The sequence below is a fragment of the Alnus glutinosa genome, chromosome 4 (assembly GCF_958979055.1).
Source record: "Alnus glutinosa chromosome 4, dhAlnGlut1.1, whole genome shotgun sequence".
Taxonomy (NCBI): domain Eukaryota; kingdom Viridiplantae; phylum Streptophyta; class Magnoliopsida; order Fagales; family Betulaceae; genus Alnus; species Alnus glutinosa.
In genome coordinates, this window is record NC_084889.1 from 29755517 (window position 1) to 29779719 (window position 24203).

A 24203-nucleotide genomic window follows, 5' to 3' on the forward strand; every position below is an offset into this window, starting at 1 on the left:
AAAGTTTTTTGAAATGAATTTTTATTTTTTGAATGTATCACATTTTTAATACGTAGCATTTTTTTAACCGTTCGATGCAAGAAATGACATAAATTCATATAATTTAAGAATTTTGACTGGTCTGCTTTGGAGTATTTTCACATTAACTTCTCGAATTACTTGCAATTTCAGCAACGAAATTACTAGATATCTATGTATTTTTTCTCTCTCTCTCACTGAGCAAATAGTACAGCAGAAAAAATATATAAATATATAAAGGAGGAGAAAACAAGAAAAGAAAAATCGATACAGAAAAGAACCCTAAGGAGGCTCGAGATCTGACAGGGACATGGAAAATATATATATATATATATATATATATATATATATCGAGATTTGGAAATTGATGTTTTTGCTCAGAGAAAAAAATAAATAAATATATTTTAGCAATGCAGATTCGTGAGTATTGCAGAAATCCTTGGAAAGTCCGTTGTAAACTTGTTTGCTTCATTTGTTTTAGCATAAGTTAATCTCATTAAATAATTCTCTTAATTTTTTAATATATAAATGTCTTTTAACCTATGCCTAATGATATCTTATAGATAAAATATACAAGTTCTATATTTATAGGTTAGGTCATGAAATCTAAAATATATATATATATATATATATATATATATATATATATATATATATATATATATATATATATATATATATATATATATATATATATATATATATATATATATATATTGTTCCTATCATCAAGAAATAAAAATTAATTCAAATTATGATTACACGAATAATTCATTATTTGGGGTAAATTACCGAATACCTTAACCTGTATATAAATAAATCGTACATGGCATGTGGGCCACACTTTGATAATTATGGATTTCTAACGTTCTCTCTCTTGGCCTCCTTGACACTTGAATTTCTTTATGGGTTAGGTACTTCAATAATACCATAACTTTATTTATTTCAATTTATTCATGGAATACTCTCACTCACGTAAGGAATACTACACGTGAAATATGACGGTAAAACCATTATATAATGAGTCATTCATTCTATGTATTAAAATGTATGATACTCATTAAATGAGTACTTTGTGAGCAACTACATTTTATAAGCCATTTGGGTTCAACTTTATTTATCAACACATTTATATAAAACTTTATAACAATTACTTAATGTCTATAGACTAATAGAGCGAAACTGATTACAAAATGAATCAATGAGTCTCATATGCTCAACTTGACTTTTAAGCTGTTTTACTTGTAAACTTTTAGTGATAAGATCTGCAATTCATCAATTTAATATTTATATGTTCAATAAACGCTTCATGTTCTTAATGTTCTCTTTCATGCTGAGATACTTGATGTCAATATGCTAACTTATACTTGAACTCCTATTATTCTTAGAAAAGAAAACTGTAGCAGAGTTATCGTCGAAGATCTTGATTGGTCTCGCTATAAAATTGATAATTTTGAAACCACTAGCAAAATTGGTCAACTATAACGCCTGTGTAGTGGCTTCATAGCATGCAACTAATTCTGTCTCTATAGTAGATGTGGCATGCCGATTATGCACTTAATGTGCTCGACAAGATGCTTCAACCAAATACGAGGAGGGAGTGTCCGCCCAATGATGTTACGAGTGATATTAATGTTTTTGCGGCGTTGCCGAGGGATGACTTTCAATGAAGAGTATATTGTTGGGTTGGGTTGGTGTCGAAATTTGGAGAACATGGTGTTTCCGGATACCTTCAAACATAGGAATTTGGTACTAAATTGTGTAGGAATTGAAGCATAACAGATCGTTGTCTGAATGTTTTACATCATGTGATGTGATGAAATTCGGTGGTGTGGTGGAAGCTATAGCCATTATGTTGTCACTTGTACAAATTTCCTCATTTTCACCATTGCCTCGTCATTTCTTTGGGGTAATTACATTTCCCTCCATCAACTACCGATCATTGTCAATATGCCTCCATGAACTGACACTTCGACCAAAAAAGAGCATCAAACTATTATCTTTACACACTTTGGCCCCTTCTATCAGTCTAATTCATGTAAAGACTTAAATGCTCTAACCCAATTTCAAAAATGACCTCATCTTAAAAAAAAAAAAAAGGGGGAGGGGGGGGGGGGGGGGGGGGGGTAGCGGCAGCCACCCCTTGAGGTGGCTAGGTGGCCTGCGAGCCACCCCCAGAGATGGCTCCGGCCACCTCTGGGGTGGCTCGCGGCTACCCGGAACTAGGGGTGGCCGTGCGACCACCCCAGCTTATCTCTAGGGTGGCCGTGCTGCCACCCTAGAGGCCGTGGGTGGCTCGTGAGCAACCCTAAAGGTGGCTCCGACCACCTCTGGGGTGGCCGCGGCCCACGAGCCACCCTAGAAAAGACTTAGGGTGGCCGCGAGCCACCTCTGGGGGTGGTTCGCGCACCACCCCCTTAGTTTTTTTTTTTTTTTTTTTTAATATATATATATATATATATATATATATATATATATATATATATATATATATATATATATATATATATATATATATATATATATTTTATTTAATATTTTTTATTAATTACTATAGAGGGCATTTTAGTCTTTAAACCAAAATTAACAGTCAAAAATGGCATATTCCATTCAAGTTAATGGGATTCCCTGACGGAAAGGGTCAAAGTGTGTAAAGATGGTAGTTTGATGCTCTTTTTTGGTCGAAGTGTTAGTTCATGGGGGTATTTTGACAATGGCTGGTAGTTGATGAGGAGAAAATGTAATTACCCCAATTTCTTTTCTTTTTATGCTACTTGTTTTTTTGTTTGTTTGTTTGTTTTGTTTTGTAATTAAAAGGGTAGAAAGGGCCACCAATTGTAGCTACTCTACCTGGATGTTACCATGGTAGCACTTACCTACTGAAAACTGCTCAGGAGGAGTCTAGACAACGAAAAACCATATGCGCTCCCTTAAGACTAATTAAGTCATAGCCTAACTTATTCCACCAGGATATCCGTGGAATCCAATGTGGCTAACACGAATTAAGAATGAGTAATTCCGATTGCTAAATTCAAACTCACTCTTTAGTGCTTGCCTAATCTCATATGAATTTTGTAATGGGTATATTAGGTGAGTAGGCCTATAGCCTTGGTAGGATAGTGGGTCTATCAATGTTATAGTTAGTAGGATTCATGAGTTATGTAGCCCAACTACTAGATGGTTTTGGTTAGGAGTCGTAAGGATCTTTATAAGCAAGACCCAATAAATGTATTAAAGCATTCGTAGTAAGCTCGTTAAAAAATATTTTTCCCCAAATTTTGTCGAGTTTACTCAAAATCGCCTCTGTAATACTTGAGTTGAATTTCTAAGTAATACAGGTAGGTCAAAATTCATTATTTTTAGGGTTAAACATATTTTTAGTTCCTGAATTTTGACAACTTTATTTCTAAGTAATAAATCATACATAGCATGTGGGCCAATATGCCTCCATGAACTGACACTTCGATCAAAAAAGAGCATCAAACTATCATCTTTACACACTTTGGCCCCTTCTGTCAGTCTAATTCATGTAAAGACTTAAATGCTCTAACCCAATTTAAAAAATGACCTAAATACCCTCATCTTAAAAAAAAAAAAAAGAAAAAAAAAAAGGGTAACGGCAGCCACCCCTTGAGGTGGCTAGGTGGCCTGCGAGCCACCCCCAGAGATGGCTCTGGCCACCTCTGGGGTGGCTCGCGGCTACCCTGGAACTAGGGGTGGCCGCGCGACCACCCCAGCTTATCTCTAGGGTGGCCGTGCTGCCACCCCAGAGCCCGTGGGTGGCCTGTGAGCAACCCCTAAAGGTGGCTCCGACCACCTCTAGGGTGGCCGCGGCCCACGAGCCACCCCTAAAGGTGGCTCCGGCCACCCTGGAGGCTGGGTGGCCGTGCGACCATCCTAGAAAAGACTTAGGGTGGCCGCGAGCCACCTCTGGGGGTGGTTCACGCGCCACCCCCTTAGTTTTTATTTTTTATTTTTTATTTTTTATATATATATATATATATATATTAATTTTATTTAATATTTTTTTATTAATTACTGTAGAGGGCATTTTAGTCTTTAAACCAAAATTAACAGTCAAAAATGGCATATTCCATTCAAGTTAATGGGATTCCCTGACGGAAGGGGTCAAAGTGTGTAAAGATGATAGTTTGATACTCTTTTTTGGTCGAAGTGTTAGTTCATGGGGGCATTTTGACAATGGTTGGTAGTTGATGAGGGGAAAATGTAATTACCCCCATTTCTTTTCTTTTTATGCTACTTGTTTTGTTTGTTTGTTTGTTTGTTTTGTTTTGTAATTAAAAGGGTAGAAAGGGCCACCAATTGTAGCTACTCTACCTGGACATTACCATGGTAGCACTTATCTACTGAAAACTGCTCAGGAGGAGTCTAGACGACGAAAAACCATATGCGCTCCCTTAAGACTAATTAAGTCATAGCCTAACTTATTCCACCAGGGTATCCGTGGAATCTAACGTGGCTAACACTAATTAAGAATGAGTAATTCCGATTGCTAAAGTCAAACTCACTCTTTAGTGCTTGCCTAATCTCATATGAATTTTGTAATGGGTATATTAGGTGAGTGGGCCTATAGCCTTGGTAGGATAGTGGGTCTATCAATGTTATAGTTAGTAGGATTTATGAGTTATGTAGCCCAACTACTAGATGGTTTTGGTTAGGAGTCGTAAGGATCTTTATAAGCAAGACAATAAATGTATTAAAGCATTCGTAGTAAGCTCGTTAAAAAAGATTTTTCCCCAAATTTTGTCGAGTTTACTCAAAATCACCTCTGTAATACTTGAGTTGAATTTCTAAGTAATACAGGTAGGTCAAAATTCATTATTTTTAGGGTTAAACATATTTTTGGTTCCTGAATTTTGACAACTTTATTTTTTAGTCCCTGAGTTTCAATTCGCATCACAGATAATACTTCAATTTTGAAAAAATACCAAATTAATACCTCAGTTAAGCTTTACGTCCAAAAACTAACGGTCCGCCATGTGTCACTATATAAAATAATTAAAAATATTTAAAAATTAATTAAAAAATATTAAAATTAAAAAAAATAAAAAAATAAAAAAACAAGGCCACCCCCCCCTTTTTTTTTTTTTTTTTTTTCATTTTTTCATTTTATTATTTTTTAATAAATTTTTAAAGATTTTTAATTTTTTTATATAGTGCCACATGTCAACCTCAGATGTTGACACATGGCGAGCAATTAGTTTTTTGACAGAAAACTTAACTGAGGTACTAATTCGGTCTCTTACCAAAATTGAGGCACCATCTGTGATACAAATTGAAACTCAGGGGCTAAAAAATAAAGTTGTCAAAACTCAGAGACCAAATGTGTATTTAGCCCTTATTTTTAAGCAATACTTGAGTTGAATTTCTTCTTACAACTTCTCGACGTATTATTGCCAGCCATTGAAATTTACTACTAGGCAGTGAGTGGACATGGGGGAGTTCTTTTAAGTCTGAAGAGGAAAAATCTATACAAATCAGATTACTAAAGCTCGGCCATGCTAATCTCTCATGGGAGTCATATATTCATGTAATGAGATGAAATCTGATGTGGGTCTCAAACCAATCACATCACCTTTACATTATTGGAATATTGTGACAATTTGTATTGGTTGAGCTGGTATCTTACCGCCATGGCCAGAGAGGTTCATGAGTATAATTATAAGTATGTCCTGAAAAAATCAAGGGGATCAAACAATGAGTAGTTGCCCAAATCTGACAAGCAAAACTATTGTTCTTGGACAATAAACATGAACACATTGTTCTTGGACAGTAAACATGAACGACTATTGTCCAGCAAATCTCTTATCAAGGGAATCAATCAAACTCACACATGAACACATTGATCTTTCAATACCTTACACATTTCTCCATAGATATCAATAAGCAAATGTATACTATTCAAATCAATCAAAAAACTAAGATCAAGCATCTGAGATTCAGAACCAACTAGGATAATCAAATCATAAAAAAATTCCATCATTACCATCATATGAAACTTCCTGGGAAACTCCCCAGTTATCACCAAAAGATCCTGTTCTGATTATTGCCTTAATTCCCCCACTCCAATTGCCTGTCTCTGGTAGAGAGGCTGCAACTAATTGCAGAAGAGCTAATCCTTAAATTGCTCAAGGAAACCACACATCAGAGACCAATCAGCATGAAGCATTGTACCTCTACATAGGATCAATCACCATCAATTTTACTCTTTTCATATGTTTGTAGGCAAGAAATCGGCTAGAACAAGTTACTGGCATAAGAAATAAATCATTTACCATTTTGTTTTTGTATCAAAGAACTTGCAAGTCTATGTAATTTCAATCTTGACCCTGATATAATGTTTTATCTCCTCAATCTCCTTGGAATATCGTCACAGATGGCCTGCCAACTAACCTTAGCTCCTATAGCTTTTTAATCATAAAACCTTTCCATAAAAATGCAGTAATTCTTATCAATAGCTCTGACCACTTCATTAGAAAAGAAAAAGAACATATCTCACCAACAACTTAAATTCAATAGATCAGACCAATTTCAGTGTTCATTTCAGGATTTCTCTGTCTGAATTCCAGAGAGGAGGGTGTGGGTTTCGGGGTGCCGAGCAGGTGAGTTTTGCACCCCCAGACAGCCCGGGAACCTGCTCGGACACCCCGATACCCATAACTCTCCCTGAAACTCTCTCATTTCTTGCCCGAATCCTTTAAAGATGTTCTCAATAAATTAATGGTTTAATAATCAGCTGCTGTCGGTTACACTCCAGTTAAAAACCTTAAAAACAAACATGCTAAATCCCATCCGTCTCCATGAAACTCATTTATCTTCTTACCATGCAAAACTAAACCAGGTCACAGACCCCACCAAAATAAATGGTCCAAAATAGGAAAAACAATTCAAATCTCTTCCGTAGTAATCAAGCTACTGCCTTTTCTGTTTCCTCAAAGCTCAAATCTCTCCTATAAATGCTTCTCAATCCCAACCCTCCAGGCAAGGCCGGCTCTATATAGGAAAAAGTTAGGCCGTTGCTTAAGGCCCCAACTTAACAAGGCCTTCAATTAATGAATATTAATAAAAAAAAAATTTATAAAACAATATTTGAAAGCTTAATTATAATTAACATTCTTTAATTAAGGCCTTAATTATAGTAATAAGCAATTAAAAAGGCATTAATATCATTTAATTCTCCACCATTTCATTCTTGAAATAAGACTTAAAAAATTGATAGTATTAAATAAGAGAATAAAATAATATTAAAGATAGTCTTAAATAAAATTTATTTTTCAACTTTTATCGTATACATCCTATTCTTGAAAATAATGGAGAGAATAAAAATAATAATAATAATAAACAATTATATGGTGGGTAAAGATTTTTTGAGCCTCGAAACGAATATTGAACGGCTAGAATTCCAATTAAAAATGAGAAAATTAACTTTTGAATAAAAGTATAATATTAATATTTTAAAAAAATAATAAAATAAAATAAAATAAAAAAGACTTGACTTAACCTTGTCGCTTTATGCCTCAAAATATATTGGAGAAATGCTAGAGGTACCAAATTTTTTACCAAGAAATGAGTACTAAGATGATGTGGAGCTTATTCATTAGTATACATCTCTTGGTAAAAAATTTGATACTTCTAGCATTTCTCAATATATTAAGGCGTGCCTACTTCCGAGTGACGAGTCGCATTTTTTTCAAGATTCTAAATATAAAAAAATAAAAATAAAAAAACACAAAAAACCAGATAAAAAATAAGAAGTGTGTTTTAATATTGATTTAATTTTTAAAATTGTAATTTAACATTTAAAATTGTACATTTTTAAAATATAAGTCTTACTGGATTTAAAAACACAATTTTTTCTGAATCAGAAACACATTGAGCATACCATGAAGAAGCTTTCCAAATTACAAGCCAAAAGAAGGTCCACATTAGCTACCTACCCCATCAATGGCTCTCAAAATAACAACCTGCAGGAAAGACTCAAATGGCCTCAAAACTCTCTCTCTCCATTCTCCAGCTTCAAACCACCGCCGGTCCGCCACCATCATCTCTATCGTCAACTGCTTCAAACCCGCCGTCCGGCCACCACCTCGGCCGCGGAAAAGTCACTCCCCGCTGCTTACAAATCTCCAGAATGCTAACATTCTTGAGGCTCTCATCCTCATCATCACACCCTTCCTTGAGAATTTTCAACACATTCAATATGCTAATCGGCACTCTCTCTGCTCCCTTCCCCACCGGCTGCTCACCTTCCAAATCGTCCTCGCCGCTTTCTTTGGATTCCGATTGAAAATAATCCAGCTTCCTCTTCGCGGAAGAATAGACTTCGACATCGTCCCTAGTTGCTTCCACTGCCGTTTCTTCACTAATTTCAAAGTTTTTACGACTCTCGGAGTCCAATTTCACAACAAAATTCTCTGTATTGGAGTCAGTTAGAGCTACTACACACGCTTCTGGAGCCTCCGAAGCCATTTGCTGTTCTGAAAGATTGGATTTCTTCGACAGTGAGTCGGCTAAGCTCTCCTCCAACGACAATTCCGTCCTCATTCGGCACTCGGAGACTGAATCGTCGTTGACTCTCTGCGCCAGTTCCACCTCCGAAAACCCTAGATCGGAGTCCTTCCCCAAATCCACGGCATCACGTGGGCCATCGACCGCCCGGTCATAAGGATGATCGAAGGCCATCGACCACTGCTCCTCTGAGCTCTGGAGTACGGATCCCTCCGGTGGTGTCTGGAACACGTCGTGGGCGCTGCTACTCTCCGGCAAAGACACCATGAGGATCCCGGTGGACTCCACGCGGTCCTCGTCGTCGTCTTCGGATTCGCGGGCAAAAGGGCAGTGACGTAAGCGGTCTTCTTGGGAGGCCGACACGTGACAGAGCTCGGTGATTGAGGCGAAGGGGTCGCTATTCCCATCCATATTCGAAAGAGCTCACTGTTTCGCACTTGAAGTAGAATGTGTGTGGTTATCGATAGTTAGGGTTTGTCTGTAAAAGCATGAAAGCCTGAGATAAAGTGTTTCTGTGAGATGAACGGAGGAAGACGAAGGCCTCTGAGTAATTTGGGTATATATATATAAATTAAAAGGGTAGCCCATTTCAATCTAATTTGTTCTTCAATAATTTTTTTATTTTTTTATTTTTTTTCATTCTAGTTACACCAATCTTATACATCACCCTATTATATTATATTCTTTAAAAATTTATATGGTGTGGTCTTCCATAAAACGTTACCCGAAAACACACCACATATGTTGTAGGGATAGGAAATAATGGAGTGATGTTTAATATTCTTTAGAGTTGATTTGGGTGTACGATTTTTTTATATTATATTTTATTATTTTATATTATATTTAAAATTGTGAATAGCGAAAAAAAATTATCTTTTTAAATTATGTTTGAATAGTTTAAAAAATTTAAGACAAAATTAGAAAAAAAAAATGGATAAAATCTGAATAGATTTGAATTCTAAAAATCAACTCAAATATGTTTTTGAAAAAAAAAAAAAATGTTAATAACTTAGATACTCTCAAAAAAAAATATGCATTCTCTAAAATATGCATTTTTATAATCTTTTCATATACACATTCTCTAAAGCTCAAAATATTTATCACATTTAAGCAATACATGTCTTTTTTTAAAAAAAAATTGGAAGCTCTCTAATATTGATATTAATTAATACATATATTTAAAATTAAATGGAGGAACAATTATACTGTTCATGCAATGACAACAACAATATTTGATTAATTAATAAAGAATAATATGCAGAACAAGATCATGAACATGATGATATAAGAATTACCCTAACATGTGAAAAATAGGAGACAGGCTTATATACAACCCTTTAAAATTGTTTCAACTTTAGCTAAACGATGATTAGGTGGTCGTTAATTAAAATCTTCGAGTTTATAGCACGGACCTACTAAAAACATTATAGGTAGCATAAGATTTGAATATTATTTCTATAGTTATTCTCAAAAGGTTTGAAATTAATAAAATAAAATAAAAGGGGTAATTACATTTTCACCCCATCAACTATCAGCCATTGTCAACATGTTCCATGAACTGACACTTCGACCAAAAAATAACATCAAACTACCATGTTTACATATTTTGGCCCCTTCCATCAGGAAATTCCGTTAACTTTGAAGGAATATGCTATTTTTTAGTGTTAATTTTGGTTTCAAGACCAAAATGCCATTTACAGTAATTAATAAAAAAAAATATTAAAATTAATATATATATATTTTTTTAAAAAAAAACAATAAAAAAAAATAAACCTAATGGGGTGGCTGCCAGCCACACCCTTTGGTGGAGGGGGTGGTGCGCAAACCACCCCCAAAGGTGGCTCCGGCCACCCCTAGCCTAAAGGGTGGCCACACGGCGTGAGCCACCCCTAGCCTAAGGGGTGGCCACACGGCACCCAAGGTCTTTTCTAGGGTGACCGCGCGGCCACCACGGAACCACCTCTGGGGTGGCTCACGGCCACCCCCTGCCTAAGGGGTGGCCACGCGGCACCCAAGGTCTTTTCTAGGGTGGCCACGCGGCCACCAAGCTTCCGAGGTGGCTGCGAGCCACCCCTCCGGCCACCTCTGGAAGCCAATCAAAAGGAAGAACCGAACAATATTATTCATGAAAAGATTAATTAGTCAAATAAAAGAAACTAGAATAGCTCGGCATGCCAAGCTCTCCAAAAGTCAATAATTTCGAATGAATTCCATCTTTTCAATAGACTAATTAACTCCCGATACAATGTTAACACCACCATAATACTCGAGTTTTTGCAAATTAGGAGTAACAATTCCAACTTCAATCAGATCTAGGCAATGATGAAAGGCTAAACTCTTGATGCGATCACTTGCAATCTTAATCATTTTCAACATATTACAACTATGTAGGCCCAAGCGCTCAATGAGTAGGTGTTGAGAAAGAAAATCTTGCAACCATTGGTTTGTCACATTGGCCGAATGCAACTCTAACTTCTTTAGATTTTCACACGGCAGTAGGGTGATTGGCATGGTGTCGTGAGATAGATACGTATGCAAGATATTATTCTCTTATGTGGCCTTTATATCACATATTACGGTGTTTATTATATTTATTATATTTTAATAAATAAATATAATATGCGGTATTATGGTTATGGTAATTTCTATTAATTTAGATACCGTAATGAAATCGTTTAATTGATTTAAAATTAATTAATAATATTGTTTCTTTGATGGGAGGAATAATACGGTATTTACCATATTTGAGGGTCCCTGGCCTAGTCTATAAATTAATAGCATGTGTACACCATCAGTACGACAATACAGTCATATGCATAGGTTAGAAAATCTCTCAAATAATACTTTTGTTTTCTTCATATATTTGTGGAAGCGCTTGAGCAAAGATGGCAAGAGGTAAGCATAAATCCAATTTTATTTATTTTTGCTGTGCATGTTAGTTTAAGCATAATATGTTTATATGTTCTAACATGTGGTATCAGAGCCACCTCTATGCTATTTTGCTTAGCAATAAGTTTTTGTTGAATCCATAATTTCTATGAACATAGTTTGTTTTTTTATTGTTCACGTTCGGTTGTTAAATCATAGTTTTGTGAACATATTTTTGTTCAATCTAGTAGATGTTTTGTGAATACAATTAAATTTATTGTTCACATACGTTTGAAAACCCATAAATTTGATATGGCTATTTTTTTATTATTATCACTATTCTGTGTATTGTGATATACTGCCTATTTTTGAGTTGCCGTAATTTTGATATGGGTATTTTCACAAAAGGGTGGCGGCTAGGGTTCCATTTTTTAAGGTTTTCAATTCCATCTGGAACATTACGGGTCTGGTTGCTTGGTGATCAGGTAGGGTTTCGACCCATTAAGGTTTCTAGGTTGGATATATTTTCGGGTAGGGTTTTTTAAAACCAATGTAGTTTTGGGCCGTTTAAGTGGGCTGACCCAGTTTGGGCCAGCACTATACATAGACCTAGAGGCCCGACCCGATTAAGTGGGTTGACCCAATTGCTCAATACAGTAGCCCATTTGGAGTCTTGTGACCCAGAAACCCGACCCATTTCAGTAGCCCATCAAGAATTAAAAACAATAGGCTCTTGTGGGGTTTAGAACTTGGGTTCTATAAATGGTCTAAAGCCACCTACTAAACCATTGGGCCATGTAATTTATTATGTCCTCATATTGCAATTTTATTTCTCTTATGATTTGCATTGATCTGTATTAAAATCATTGTTTCTTTAATACATGAATTGAGGAATATATTTTAATTGTTGAATTTATATTGTTTAAATATAAATTGTTTGATGTCTAGACCTAAGAATAATTAACAATACCATATATGCTTGCGTGTTTACAGTAATATCCAAGAATGCAAAGTCTAGAAAAGTTCTGGCTAGGAAAGTCTTGGGATTTAAGTGTGTCCTTGTGACCCCCCTCACTTTCCTAGGAACTCACCTAGTTGCACCTTGGAAAATGCTGTTTACCCCATTTAGGTATTGGTTTGTTATATTCCCGGAGCTATTAAGGGAGAATCTATAAAGTTGTTAGATATTAATGAAGTCGTAATTATCATGATAATTTTAGGAGAGGCACAGCATCCCAATTTTTGAATGACAATTGCATCAAGATTGCACACACGTAATTATCATAATAATTTTGGGAGAGCCACATCATCCTATATTTAATGATAATTACATCAGGATTACACGTATGAACTTCAGAAAGAATTTTATTAGATGTTCATGAATTACAACGTGATTATTATGATTTTGGAAGAGCCACAGCATCTCGATTTTATAATAATTGCATAAAGATTATACACATGAACTTCATATAGAAAAATTAACATCGTCTTGTAATTAATTCATAAATTTAATTACTTATCCACACAGGGAAGTTTTTATTTTTATGACTTAATTAGAATAAGAAAACAAATTTAGTTTTAATAGTAAAATTTCGCTCGGTTGCCCACAGGTACGGAGAATTTTATTTATTAATATTTAAATTTGTTTTACTCTTATTAATAAAGAGTAAATTTCATGCGTGATGTAACCTTTGGCCATAGGTAGGTTGAAATTTACTATTTAAATTGGTATTGGCGAATTTAAAATAAAGTTACTTCATAGCATTAAAGTATTTATTTTTATTTTCTTGGTCATTACAGCTATTCATATTACTCTACTTTTGATAGTTTTATGTTCCAATACTTTAAGGTAATATTTTTCTGACTGGAAAAATATTAATATGTTTTTTCACTTGGGGTGTTAAAAAATTTGGTGCTCTGTGTGGACAAACCAGTTACTCCCGCAGAATTAAGTACGCCACATGAGATTATTAAGTATGAACAGTGAGAGTGATTTAATTACCTAAGTTAGATGTTCATAAAATTTCATATCACTAAAGTCATCAGGGATTTATTCCTGAATGTTTTAGGGTCAAAGTTTATAAAGGTTGTTTATGAACATTTAGTAAGTTCAAACAAAACTTAGCCAGCACTCTAATAGAAAAAGCTTTAAAGATAAACTTTTTACAATTTCTAAAGTGTTTCTAATCTCATTATGGAAATGAAGGATATTATAGCTTAGCTTAAGTCCCTAAATGTTGAGATTTTTGAATCATTATTGGTCTATTTCATTTTTGAATTCTCTCTTCTAAGTGTATAATTTTATCTTTTACCATACATAAGGATAAATGGTTAGTAAAAGAACTTCTAACTATGTGTGTTTAAGAAGATGAGAGAATTCATAAAGTGTTCACATTATCATTCAGGAAAAGACCAATAAATGCAATTATGTTCATCAGTTAAAGCATAAGAATAAGGTACCAAGAAACACTATGGCAATCAAGACACTTATTTCTTCTGCAATAAGGAAAACTGAGAGCATATAAAGAAAGATTGCATAAAGTATGAGAAATGACTTAAAAATAAAGATAATCTCATATATTTAGTGTGTCGTGAATCTCTTTTAGTGACTCATTCAAATATGTTGTGGATTGATTATGGTTTAACAATCCACATTGTCAACAAATGCATAACACGTGTTCATAATTGGAGGTTGTTGGGATCTATAGGTTAATTTTAAAATTCAGTTATAATTTTGACCTAAAAAATGTTTTATATTCCATAATCTTTTAGACATTTATTTTCTAGTTTAGTCTATTAAAAAATTTCAATTTTATTTTAAACTTGAAATTTTTCTTATTTTTTTGGTGGAATATTGGTTGGGGGTTTATTTAAAGTCTATTTAAAATTGACCTATGTCCCAACTTTTGAAACAAAATTATTTGTTTATTTTTGTATATTGATGTTGACGTAAAGTAGAGTCTTTGTGAATTTAAAATGCTCTTGTTATGGCTTTGGAGATTGAAATATATTTCCTTACAAAAAATAAAAGTTGGTAAATAATAATTTACTGACTTTGGTACTTGTGTGGACTGTATTAGGGAAAGCGTACCAACAAGACCACTAAAGGTGCTAAAGATAGCCTTTTAAAATTCTTGAGATCATGTACATTGAAGTGTGTTGACCTTTGTCATACTTATTGCCTAAATGGTCAGAGATATTTTTTTATCTCTTTTAGTGATGACCATATAAGGTTTATGTATCTCTATCTTCTAAATAATAAAGTTGAGGTATTGAATGCTTTCAATACCTATAAGGAAGAAGAAGAGAAACAACATGAAGATCATAAGATCTGATATAGGCAAAGAGTATTATGGTAGGTACATACAAAAGGGAAATGATTAGTAATACTAATCGGCTATTACCCTTATAGAGTAAAGCTTTAAAGACCGTTTTGTATATGTTAAACATGATTCCATCTAGGATTGTTCTTAAGACACCTTTTAAAGTATGAAATAGATGGAAGCCTAGTTTAAATTATTTACACATATGGGGTTGCCTTGCTAAAGAGGGAATTTATAATCATCGCCTAATGAAATTAGATTCAAGGACAACCAACGGACCTTTTATAGGCTATCTAGTAAACTCTAAGGGGTTTTAATGTTTTATTATCCTTCATATAATCCTAGAGTTGTTGATTGTAAAATTTTTAGAGGATGAGGAACCTAGTGGGAGTGCTCATTCACACAAATTAATTGAAATTTGTGGAAGCACTAGAGTTGGCCAAATCTCCTTCTCATAGAGGAAGATTGATTGTATTAAGGGAAAATCAGATTGATTATCCTGAGCCACAATCAGTTCTAGAACAACCAACTCATACAGAACAAGTTCAAAATAAATCTATTCTCCCATTGCAAAATGCAGAGCAAGTAGAATTAAGAAAATCCTATAGAATAAGGAGATCAACAATTCTTAGTGATCATGTTGTATATCTCCTAGAGTCTGATGTTGACATTGGACATAAAGATGATCCAAAATTGTTTTCACATGCTATGAGTGGAGAAATCTCCACATTATGATTCAATGCCATGAAGTAAGAGATAAATCTATGGCTCAAAAGTCAAGTTAGACTCGTAGTCAATGGTTTTACTCATAAAGAAGGCATTGATTATCATAAAACATTCTCTCCAGTGTCTAAGAATGGTTCATCAAGATAATCATAGGATTAGTAGCTCATTTTGACTTAGAGTTACATCAAATGGATGTGAAAACAACTTTCCTGAATGAGGATTTTAAAGATGAGTTTTACATGACACAACCTAAAGGTTTTATAAATAACAATTCGAATACTTGCAAATTAAAGACTTCTATTTATGGGCTGTGACAGATTTCTCATCGGTGGAATACTTTTTACAAGGTTATTGCTTCATTGTTTATTGAAAACCTTGTTACTTAGTATATATACCTTAAGGTCAGTGGGAGTACAGGAATCTTTCTAGTCCTATATGTAGATATTATTTTTGCAAGTTGTGATTTAGGTTTGCTACATAAAGTTCATTTCACAAAACTTTGAAATGAAGGATTTAGGTGAAACCTATTGAAAAAGTTTTGGGAAGATTTAGAATGAAGGATTATGCACCTTCAGTAGCAACTAAGATGGACAAATTATTGTCCCAAAATGTATTGGAACAAGGGCTGATGAAAAGTTTTTTGTAAGCATCTGCATTATGCAACCTTAGAAAAGCATAGGCTTGCACTAGACTTAACCATTGGACTGACAGTAAGAATACTAGGTCAATAAAGTGTTGCAAATAAAGTGTTGCAGTATACGCAAGGAACCAAGAAGTACAACTTAACATAAAGATACACTTTCCATTTGGAGGTGGTTAGTTGTTTAGATTTGAGTTTTGCTGATTGTGTAGATAGTAAAAAGTCTACTTTAGGGTATATATTTTCTTATTGAGAGATATATCCTAGAGATGCAATAAGCAGTCTATAATTTCTACGTCTACCAAGAAAGCTAAAATTCTTACATGCTATGAATTTGGTACACATGCATGATGGATAAGACATTTTGTTGAAATCTCAATATTGTCGATTTTATAGTTAGACCATAAAGATACTCTGCGGTAATTCTACTATAATATTCTTTTATAAGAATAAAGAGTAGAAGCAGAAGTAAATCGACATCAAGTATCTCAGTACGAGAGATAACATGAAGAGACATAAAGGGTCTATTGAGCATATAAGTACTGAATTAATGATTGCGGATCCCATGACTTAAAGTTTACAGGTAAAGAAAGTACAAAGTCATACGGAGTATATGAAACTCATTAATTCATTTTTGCTTAGTTAAATTGGTTTGTCTCTTTTTGGTCTATAGACATGAAGTTATTATAATAAAGATTTTGTGCACATTTGTTATTTTATCCATGAAGATAAATAAAGTTGGATCCGAATGACTTATAGGAAGTTCATTCATAAAGCTTGATTATCCATAAGGTACTCATGTAAGGAGTGTTTCACATTGTGATACATAGAAGGGACGACCTAATTTTATAATGATTTTACCGCCATAATTCATGTGAAACATTTCTTATCTGTGTGGGAGGATTCCATAAGTGATTGGTCAAACTAAAGAACCTAATACCATAAGGTTATGTGCCATAAAGGCCAAGTGGGAGAATGTAAAATATTATTCCCTTATGTGGCCTTTATATCCATATTATGGTGTTTATTATATTTATTATATTTTAATAAATAAATATAATATACGGTATTATGGTTATGGTAATTTCTATTAATTTAGATTACCATAATGAAATCGTTTAATTGATTTAAAATCAATTAATAATATTATTTCCTTGATGGGAGGAACAATACGATATTTACCATATTTGAGGGTCCCTGACCTAGCCTATAAATTAATAGCTTGTTGTTGGAGAAATAATTAACACCAAAGACATGTGGGCCTAAGGTAGTATCGGGGGCCGAGCCCATCGGGTTGGCCCGGCCAGATCAGACCCAAGTACAAGACCATTCGTTATCTCCAAAAAGACAGATATTCAGAATATATCAAAATTGGCTTTTATCCCATCAAATATGGGATAAGGTACCTAATAGAATGACATTAGCTAAAGGGATAGTGTCCTATCCAGTTTGGACTCTACTACCCAATTTGAATTCTATGAAGATAAGACTCAAGACTATGTGATCTAGGACTCAGACTCCTAATCAGAAAGATAAGATTGAAGACTATGTGATCTAGGACTCAGACTCCTAATTAAATTATGCTCCAAGCACTCTAGCGATTTTATAACTGTGAACTGTGAGTCTATAAATAAGACTACGGCGTCAGGTATTAAAAAAAAAAAAAGCAAATTCTCTGAGCTTTTGAGATTACATATATTTTCCAGAAAATTAGTTTGAACTGACTTAGGCATCGGAGTGGGGGTCCGGTCAGCACCCCCATAGTCCGACGAGCCGTTTATTATTTTGCAGATTACGAGGAGAGCGAAGATTAAGGAAGGCAACGAATCACAAGGCAACACGTCACCGTACCGGAAACTGTACCAACAGTTTGGCGCCGTCTGTGGGAACGAAGAATCGTTCTTACGAAAAAATAAATCCGCAACGATGACTGCGCGATCAAGTCAAGTTTGAAATCACGGATCGGAACCTAATTGCTCGGTGATGATGGATTCAGCTTATTTTTGAAACAACAAAAAAGTACAAAATTCACAACGATGACTTCACGACAATTCATGGCTGAAACAGGCCGATGGTTTCCTTCATGAAGACCCCCAATCTGCGTCCACCACAAAATCAAAACTCTTCACTGCGGATGCGCAAGATAAGTCCATACCTTTCTTTTCATTCTGATTTGTTAAATTGTGGAAAGAAATTCATGGTGTGGATAACTATATGTGCCATGATGAAATCCAATGATGAGAAATTTTGGAGTGTCAGATCTGAAACTCTCTTCAACAAGAGGCAAAGATCAAAAATTATTGTGCCCTTGTCCGTTTACAAGCGTTTCGTAAAAAAAAAAAAAAAAACATTGTTAGGGATAAAATTAACCCTAGAGACACGTGGATTCAGAAACATCTCGGATCTATGCCTCGGACATTTATTTCGGCCAGCAAAGAAAAGATTGCCTAGGTATAAATATATCTCGGAGGTATAACGACGTCTCGGTGCAAATACATCTCGGAGGCATAACAACATCTCGGTCTTAAAACTCCAGGTTACGGTATGTGGAACATCCCGAGATCTCCTAGTCTGAATGGAGCGAGCATATCTCGGATATTTGTGTCTCGGAGTAATAACGCCTCGGTATGATATCGAGTCGGTGTGATATCTCCTCGGGGTGATATCTATTGGATGTGTCAACATCTCGGAGTATAAACATCTCGGACTTACACAACCCCGTTGTGGTACGGATATATCCCGAGATCTCCAGGCCGGAGCGAACACATCTCGGATATCATTGCCTCGGAGGTTGGCTGAAATATGCTACAGTCTTCTAAAAGGTGCCATGCGCCACACTCGTCTTAGAGTGCGATAAGGATAGAATCCCAGAAGATCAGGGATAAACTACAGATCCATAATTTATGGGATAAAATGGTTATTGACATGGAATCAAATGTAAAGAAGTACAAACGCGATCAACTACGGACTTCGCAATCCTACTCGAATTCCCTGAAGATATAGTTAAAGTTCAACCAGGCTAGGACTCAAACTCCTAATCCAACTAGGTGTCAAGAAGGTCCGGCCTATAAATAAAGACCGTCACACCAGGTATAAAAATACGAATTCTCTAAGCTCTTGAGATTAAGATTCAGATTACTCTGCAGAAAACTGATTTAGACTGACTTAGGCATCGGAGTGGGCGTGGTCGGCACCCCCGACGAGTTGTTTGTTCTTTTGCAGGATTGAGGTATTCGGTAGAAATCAGCAGCGAATCTTTAGGCGACACGTCACCATACCGGAAACTGTACCAACAAACATGAAGCCTTACAACTATACTATTGAGTTTTGGTTGGAATGATGCTTCTCTTCTGAAACTTGTTGATTTTTAATATTTTTTATTGGCACTACAAGACAAATAATTGGGTTTATAAATGAAGAATGATGGTTTGAACTTCTCAAGCCTTGATTTTACGAAAAATTGAAAAAATTCTTAGCCCATGCCTTTCCTTTTATTAGAAAGAGATTTTTGAGTCAATAAAAGTATATCTCTAGATTTGTGCTCGTCTATAGTACCGGCAACGTGTTTGTTAACCTTCTCTGCAGAGATGACAAGAAAGAAAGGGCCATGACGTTGTCAATCACAATCTGATCACATGGGCAGCGACGTGATTGAGAGAGAGGGAGACAGACATGAGAGAAAAATAAATAAAGAGAAGGGTTTGAATTCTGGAAGGAGATGGACATTATGAAGACGTGCGGAAGGGATTGAAGAAAGGACTTGGATCACGCATTGAAAACTTGTAAAAGTGAAGAAGAGACAAGGCCAGGGCTCTTATTTTTCTGTTTGTCGAAAAACAACAAAAAAGAAAGAAAGAAAAGAAGCCCAAAGTTACAGCTCTAGGAATAAAAATCCTAGCTGCCTTCACTGAAGCAAAATACCAAACAGAAGAACCTGCAGCTTCTTTTGCCATCATGTACGAACGAAAAAAAAAAAAAGAAAAAAAAAAGAAAAAAAAAAAAGAAAAAAAAAAGAGAAGAAGAAAGAAAGAAAAAAAAGTTAGATCCGATGTGTTTTACCGAGGTGAAAAGTTAGATCCGAGTTGTTTTACTGAGGCGAGAAGTTAGTTCTGAGGTGTTCTACACAAGTGAAAAGTTAGATCCGAGATGTTTTACCGAGGCGGAAAGTTAGTTCCGAGGTGTTCTACACAAGTGAAAAGTTAGATCCGAGGTGTTTTATCGAGGTGAAAAGTTAGATCCAAGATGTTTTACCGAGGTGAGAAGTTAGTTCCGAGGTGTTCTACACAAGTGAAAAGTTAGATCCGAGATGTTTTACCGAGGCGGAAAGTTAGTTCCGAGGTGTTCTACACAAGTGAAAAGTTAGATCCGAGGTGTTTTACCGAGGTGAAAAGTTAGATCCGAGGTGTTTTACCGAGGCGAGAAGTTAGTTCCGAGGTGTTCTACACAAGTGAAAAGTTAGATCCGAGGTGTTTTACCGAGGTGAAAAGTTAGATCCGAGGTGTTTTACCGAGGCGAGAAGTTAGTTCCGAGGTGTTCTACACAAGTGAAAAGTTAGATCCGAGATGTTTTACCGAGGCGGAAAGTTAGTTCCGAGGTGTTCTACACAAGTGAAAAGTTAGATCCGAGGTGTTTTACCGAGGTGAAAAGTTAGATCCGAGGTGTTTTACCGAGGCGAGAAGTTAGTTCCGAGGTGTTCTACACAAGTGAAAAGTTAGATCCGAGGTGTTTTACCGAGGCGAGAAGTTAGTTCCGAGGTGTTCTACACAAGTGAAAAGTTAGATCCGAGATATTTTGCCGAGGCGGAAAGTTAGTTCCGAGGTGTTCTACACAAGTGAAAAGTTAGATCCGAGGTGTTTTACCGAGGTGAAAAGTTATTTCCGAGGCGAAAAGTTAGATCCGATGTGTTTTACCAAGGTGAAAAGTTAGATCCGAGGTGATTTATTGAGGCGGAAAGTTAGATCTGAGGTGTTTTATCGAGGCGAAAAGTTAGATTCGAGGTGATATACCGAGGGGAAAGTTAGATCTGAGGTGTTTTACCGAGGCGAAAAGTTAGATCCGAGGTGATATAACCGAGAAGAAAGTATAATCCGAGAAGTTTGATCCAAGGGTATTCTACCGAGGCGAAAAGTATGTACCGAGATGACACATACTGAGAGTATTATTCCGAGGGTACTATCTCGAGGAGACTATGCCCGAGCTCCTAGTTCCAAATGGCACACTTTGAGGACCCCTCTAGATTTGCCATCCTCCTAAGTGCACAGTCACGTGGCGAGGGACAAATCCGAGCCGAGGGTCCAGTTTGAGGAACTCTCCCAAAGAGCACCATATCGAGTGGCGTGCAGGATAAGGAGCTCCAAGTAAGATGGTCCATCTTCATTGAATTCACCAGATAAGTTCATACTCTTCTTTTACAACTATGATTTATGTTAAAGTAAGGATAAATGTTGGTTTTTATCAACCAGGAAAAAATATATATATTTTTTTTATAAAATAGACTCGTGTGTTGAGGCCTCACTCCTGCCGTGAGTGAAAAGATCACAAAATCATCCCGACGGATGAAAAGGATATATAGTGCTACTGTGCATTCTGCTATTTTGTTTTAGTATATGCAGTGCTTTGTTAACCCTTTTTGCAGAAAAGATACGGGGAGACAACCCCTACAACAAATTAAACAAGGAAAGTCTCTCGGTCAGTCCAACACCGAGAGCCAAGGAGACAACCTTGCAGAGAAAACAAGGAAAGTCTCTCGGTCAGTCCAACACCGAAAGCCAAGGAGACAACCTTGCAGAGAAAACAAGGAAAGTCTCTCGGTGAGTCCAACACCAAGAGCCGGGGAGACAACCCTGCAGAAAAAACAAGGAAAGTCTTTTATCCCATCAAATATGGGATAAGGTACCTAATAGAATGACATTAGTTAAAGGGATAGTGTCCTATCCAGTTTGGACTCTACTACCCAATTTGAATTCTATGAAGATAAGACTCAAGACTATGTGATCTAGGACTCAGACTCCTAATCAGAAAGATAAGATTGAAGACTATGTGATCTAGGACTCAGACTCCTAATTAAATTATGCTCCAAGCACTCTAGCGGTTTTATAACTGTGAACTGTGAGTCTATAAATAAGACTACGGCGTCAGGTATTAAAAAAAAAAAAGCAGATTCTCTGAGCTTTTGAGATTACATATATTTTCCAGAAAATTAGTTTGAACTGACTTAGGCATCGGAGTGGGGGTCCGATCGGCACCCCCATAGTCCGACGAGCCGTTTATTATTTTGCAGATTACGAGGAGAGAGAAGATTAAGGAAGGCAACGAATCACAAGGCAACACGTCACCGTACTGGAAACTGTACCAACACTTGTGTACACCATCAGTATGGCAATACAGTCATATGCATAGGTTAGAAGATCTCTCAAATAGTATTTTTGTTTTCTTCAGATTTTCGTGGAAGCGCTTGAGCAAAGATGGCTAGAGGTAAGCCTAAATCCCGTTTTATTTATTTCCGCTGCGCATGTTAGTTTAAGCATAATATGTTTATATGTTCTAACAACGTAAAGATTCAAGCTTTGATGCTTCAATCTCAATGCTCTCAATCACACGGTTAGAAATCACCTCAATGGCCGTCAATTTAGGAAGACCATAGACATGTTTGTTCTTCAACCCATCACATTGTTTGATGATTATCTCTTCTACAACAGGGCAGCCTGCAATTAGAGTTTGGAGGATTTGGTCGTCCATCAAAGATTCAACCAAAACCAAGCTTTTCAAGCAGGGCAAGTTAATGTCTCTGTGAAATGGCTCGAATTTGCACCCCCACAACCTCAACTCAGTTATTGATTTTGCTGTCATAACACTATCTGGCACCTGCAAATAGTATTTGTGTGGATACAAATGGATGTAGAGATTCAACTCTTTGACATTGATTTCAATTGCATCCCCGATCCAACGGTTCACGAGAGCGCGGTTCGATTCATCTATGTTTATTATAAGCTCAAATTTGTTCAAGCTTAGCTTTTGCCTATGGCAACTCAGTAAACTCTTCTCCACAAAGAATTGAAATCCTCTAACCGAACCATATCTTCATTAATTTCCAGAATAGGGAATAAGAACCAGACGTTTTGCCATCTCTTTGACAATGTAGTAAGTTGAAGAATTTTTTTCAAGGGGATGAACGATAGAATGCGCTCTAGAACGAGTTTCGGCAATCCAGAAAGTCAGTCGATTTTGTGCTCCATAAGGGTTGGTTCAAAGCGCGCATTCCAAACCAGCAACCTCCTAGTACGATTACAGCTTCCCCTGCACAACAACACCGTTTGTTTTGGTCATAAGTTGTTCAATGCCTTTTTCTTACCCCAGAGAAACAAATTTATGAATTTTATTTTAACTAATATAGTAACATTAACACAAATTGATTTTTTTTTTTTTTTTTTTTTTTGTTGCTTTTTTACAGGATTATCAGTAATAAAAGTTTTATGTTTAATGGTGCGTTAAAGGATTGTGATTTCGTAAACAAAAAGTGTCATTTTAAACTAATGCTCCATTTGTTTCCAAAAAAAATATTTTCCGTCGTAAAATATTTTCAACGAAATCATTTTTCTCCCTGAAAATAGTTTCTAGCGTTTGGCTTGTACGAAAAATTCACCCAACGGCGAAAAATCACTGGTGACGGCCAGTTTTGTTAGAATCTAACACAGTACTGGCCGGAATCCAGCACAAATGGCCAAATTTCAGGCAAAATTGGCCGGAATCTAGCACATTACAGCCGGATCCGGTGGCTAGACGTCATCGGATTCTGACAGAAATTTCCAAATTTCAGCACCAGCAAAATTTTAGCCTATATATCTTGCCAGAATCTGACTTACCGGAATCCGGCCTGTGCTCCCGTATTCTAGCAATTGGATACCAAAATTCGAGAACCTTCGACAGTAAATTCGGACTACCAACAAATTTCAATATCCGGCGGTGGCGGATTCTCACAAACGTGCATACAAGAATGAACAGTTTAAATCCAAAAAACGATTTAAATTTTTCAAAAATTAAAAAGACTTTTACAGTTTCGTTAACCATCATTTTCGGTTGTATCAAACACCAAAAAAAAA

At 35.9% G+C, this 24203-nt stretch overlaps 1 protein-coding gene across 3 annotated transcripts; it reads right to left on the reverse strand.

Moving 5' to 3' along the window:
* Positions 1 to 5521: 5521 nt before the first annotated feature.
* Positions 5522 to 9118, reverse strand: LOC133867447 (uncharacterized). 3 transcript variants are annotated; one of them, XM_062304213.1, is made up of 3 exons: positions 7922 to 9117; positions 6026 to 6157; positions 5522 to 5711 (listed from the first exon to the last, which is right to left on the reverse strand). In XM_062304213.1, the coding sequence occupies exon 1, from the start codon at positions 8956 to 8958 to the stop codon at positions 8056 to 8058; it is 903 nt and encodes a 300-aa protein (XP_062160197.1). In that variant the 5' UTR covers positions 8959 to 9117; the 3' UTR covers positions 5522 to 5711; positions 6026 to 6157; positions 7922 to 8055. The 3 variants fall into 3 exon arrangements, with proteins under 3 accessions (XP_062160197.1, XP_062160199.1, XP_062160198.1); XM_062304215.1 differs by lacking the exon at positions 6026 to 6157 and having other exon boundaries at positions 7976 to 9118; XM_062304214.1 differs by lacking the exon at positions 6026 to 6157.
* Between the last annotated feature and the right edge of the window lie 15085 nt (positions 9119 to 24203).

Coding starts and splice junctions, on each gene's coding strand:
- LOC133867447 (XM_062304215.1), bottom strand. CDS start 8,958: ATGGATGGGAATAGCGACCCCTTCGCCTCAATCACCGAGCTCTGTCAC.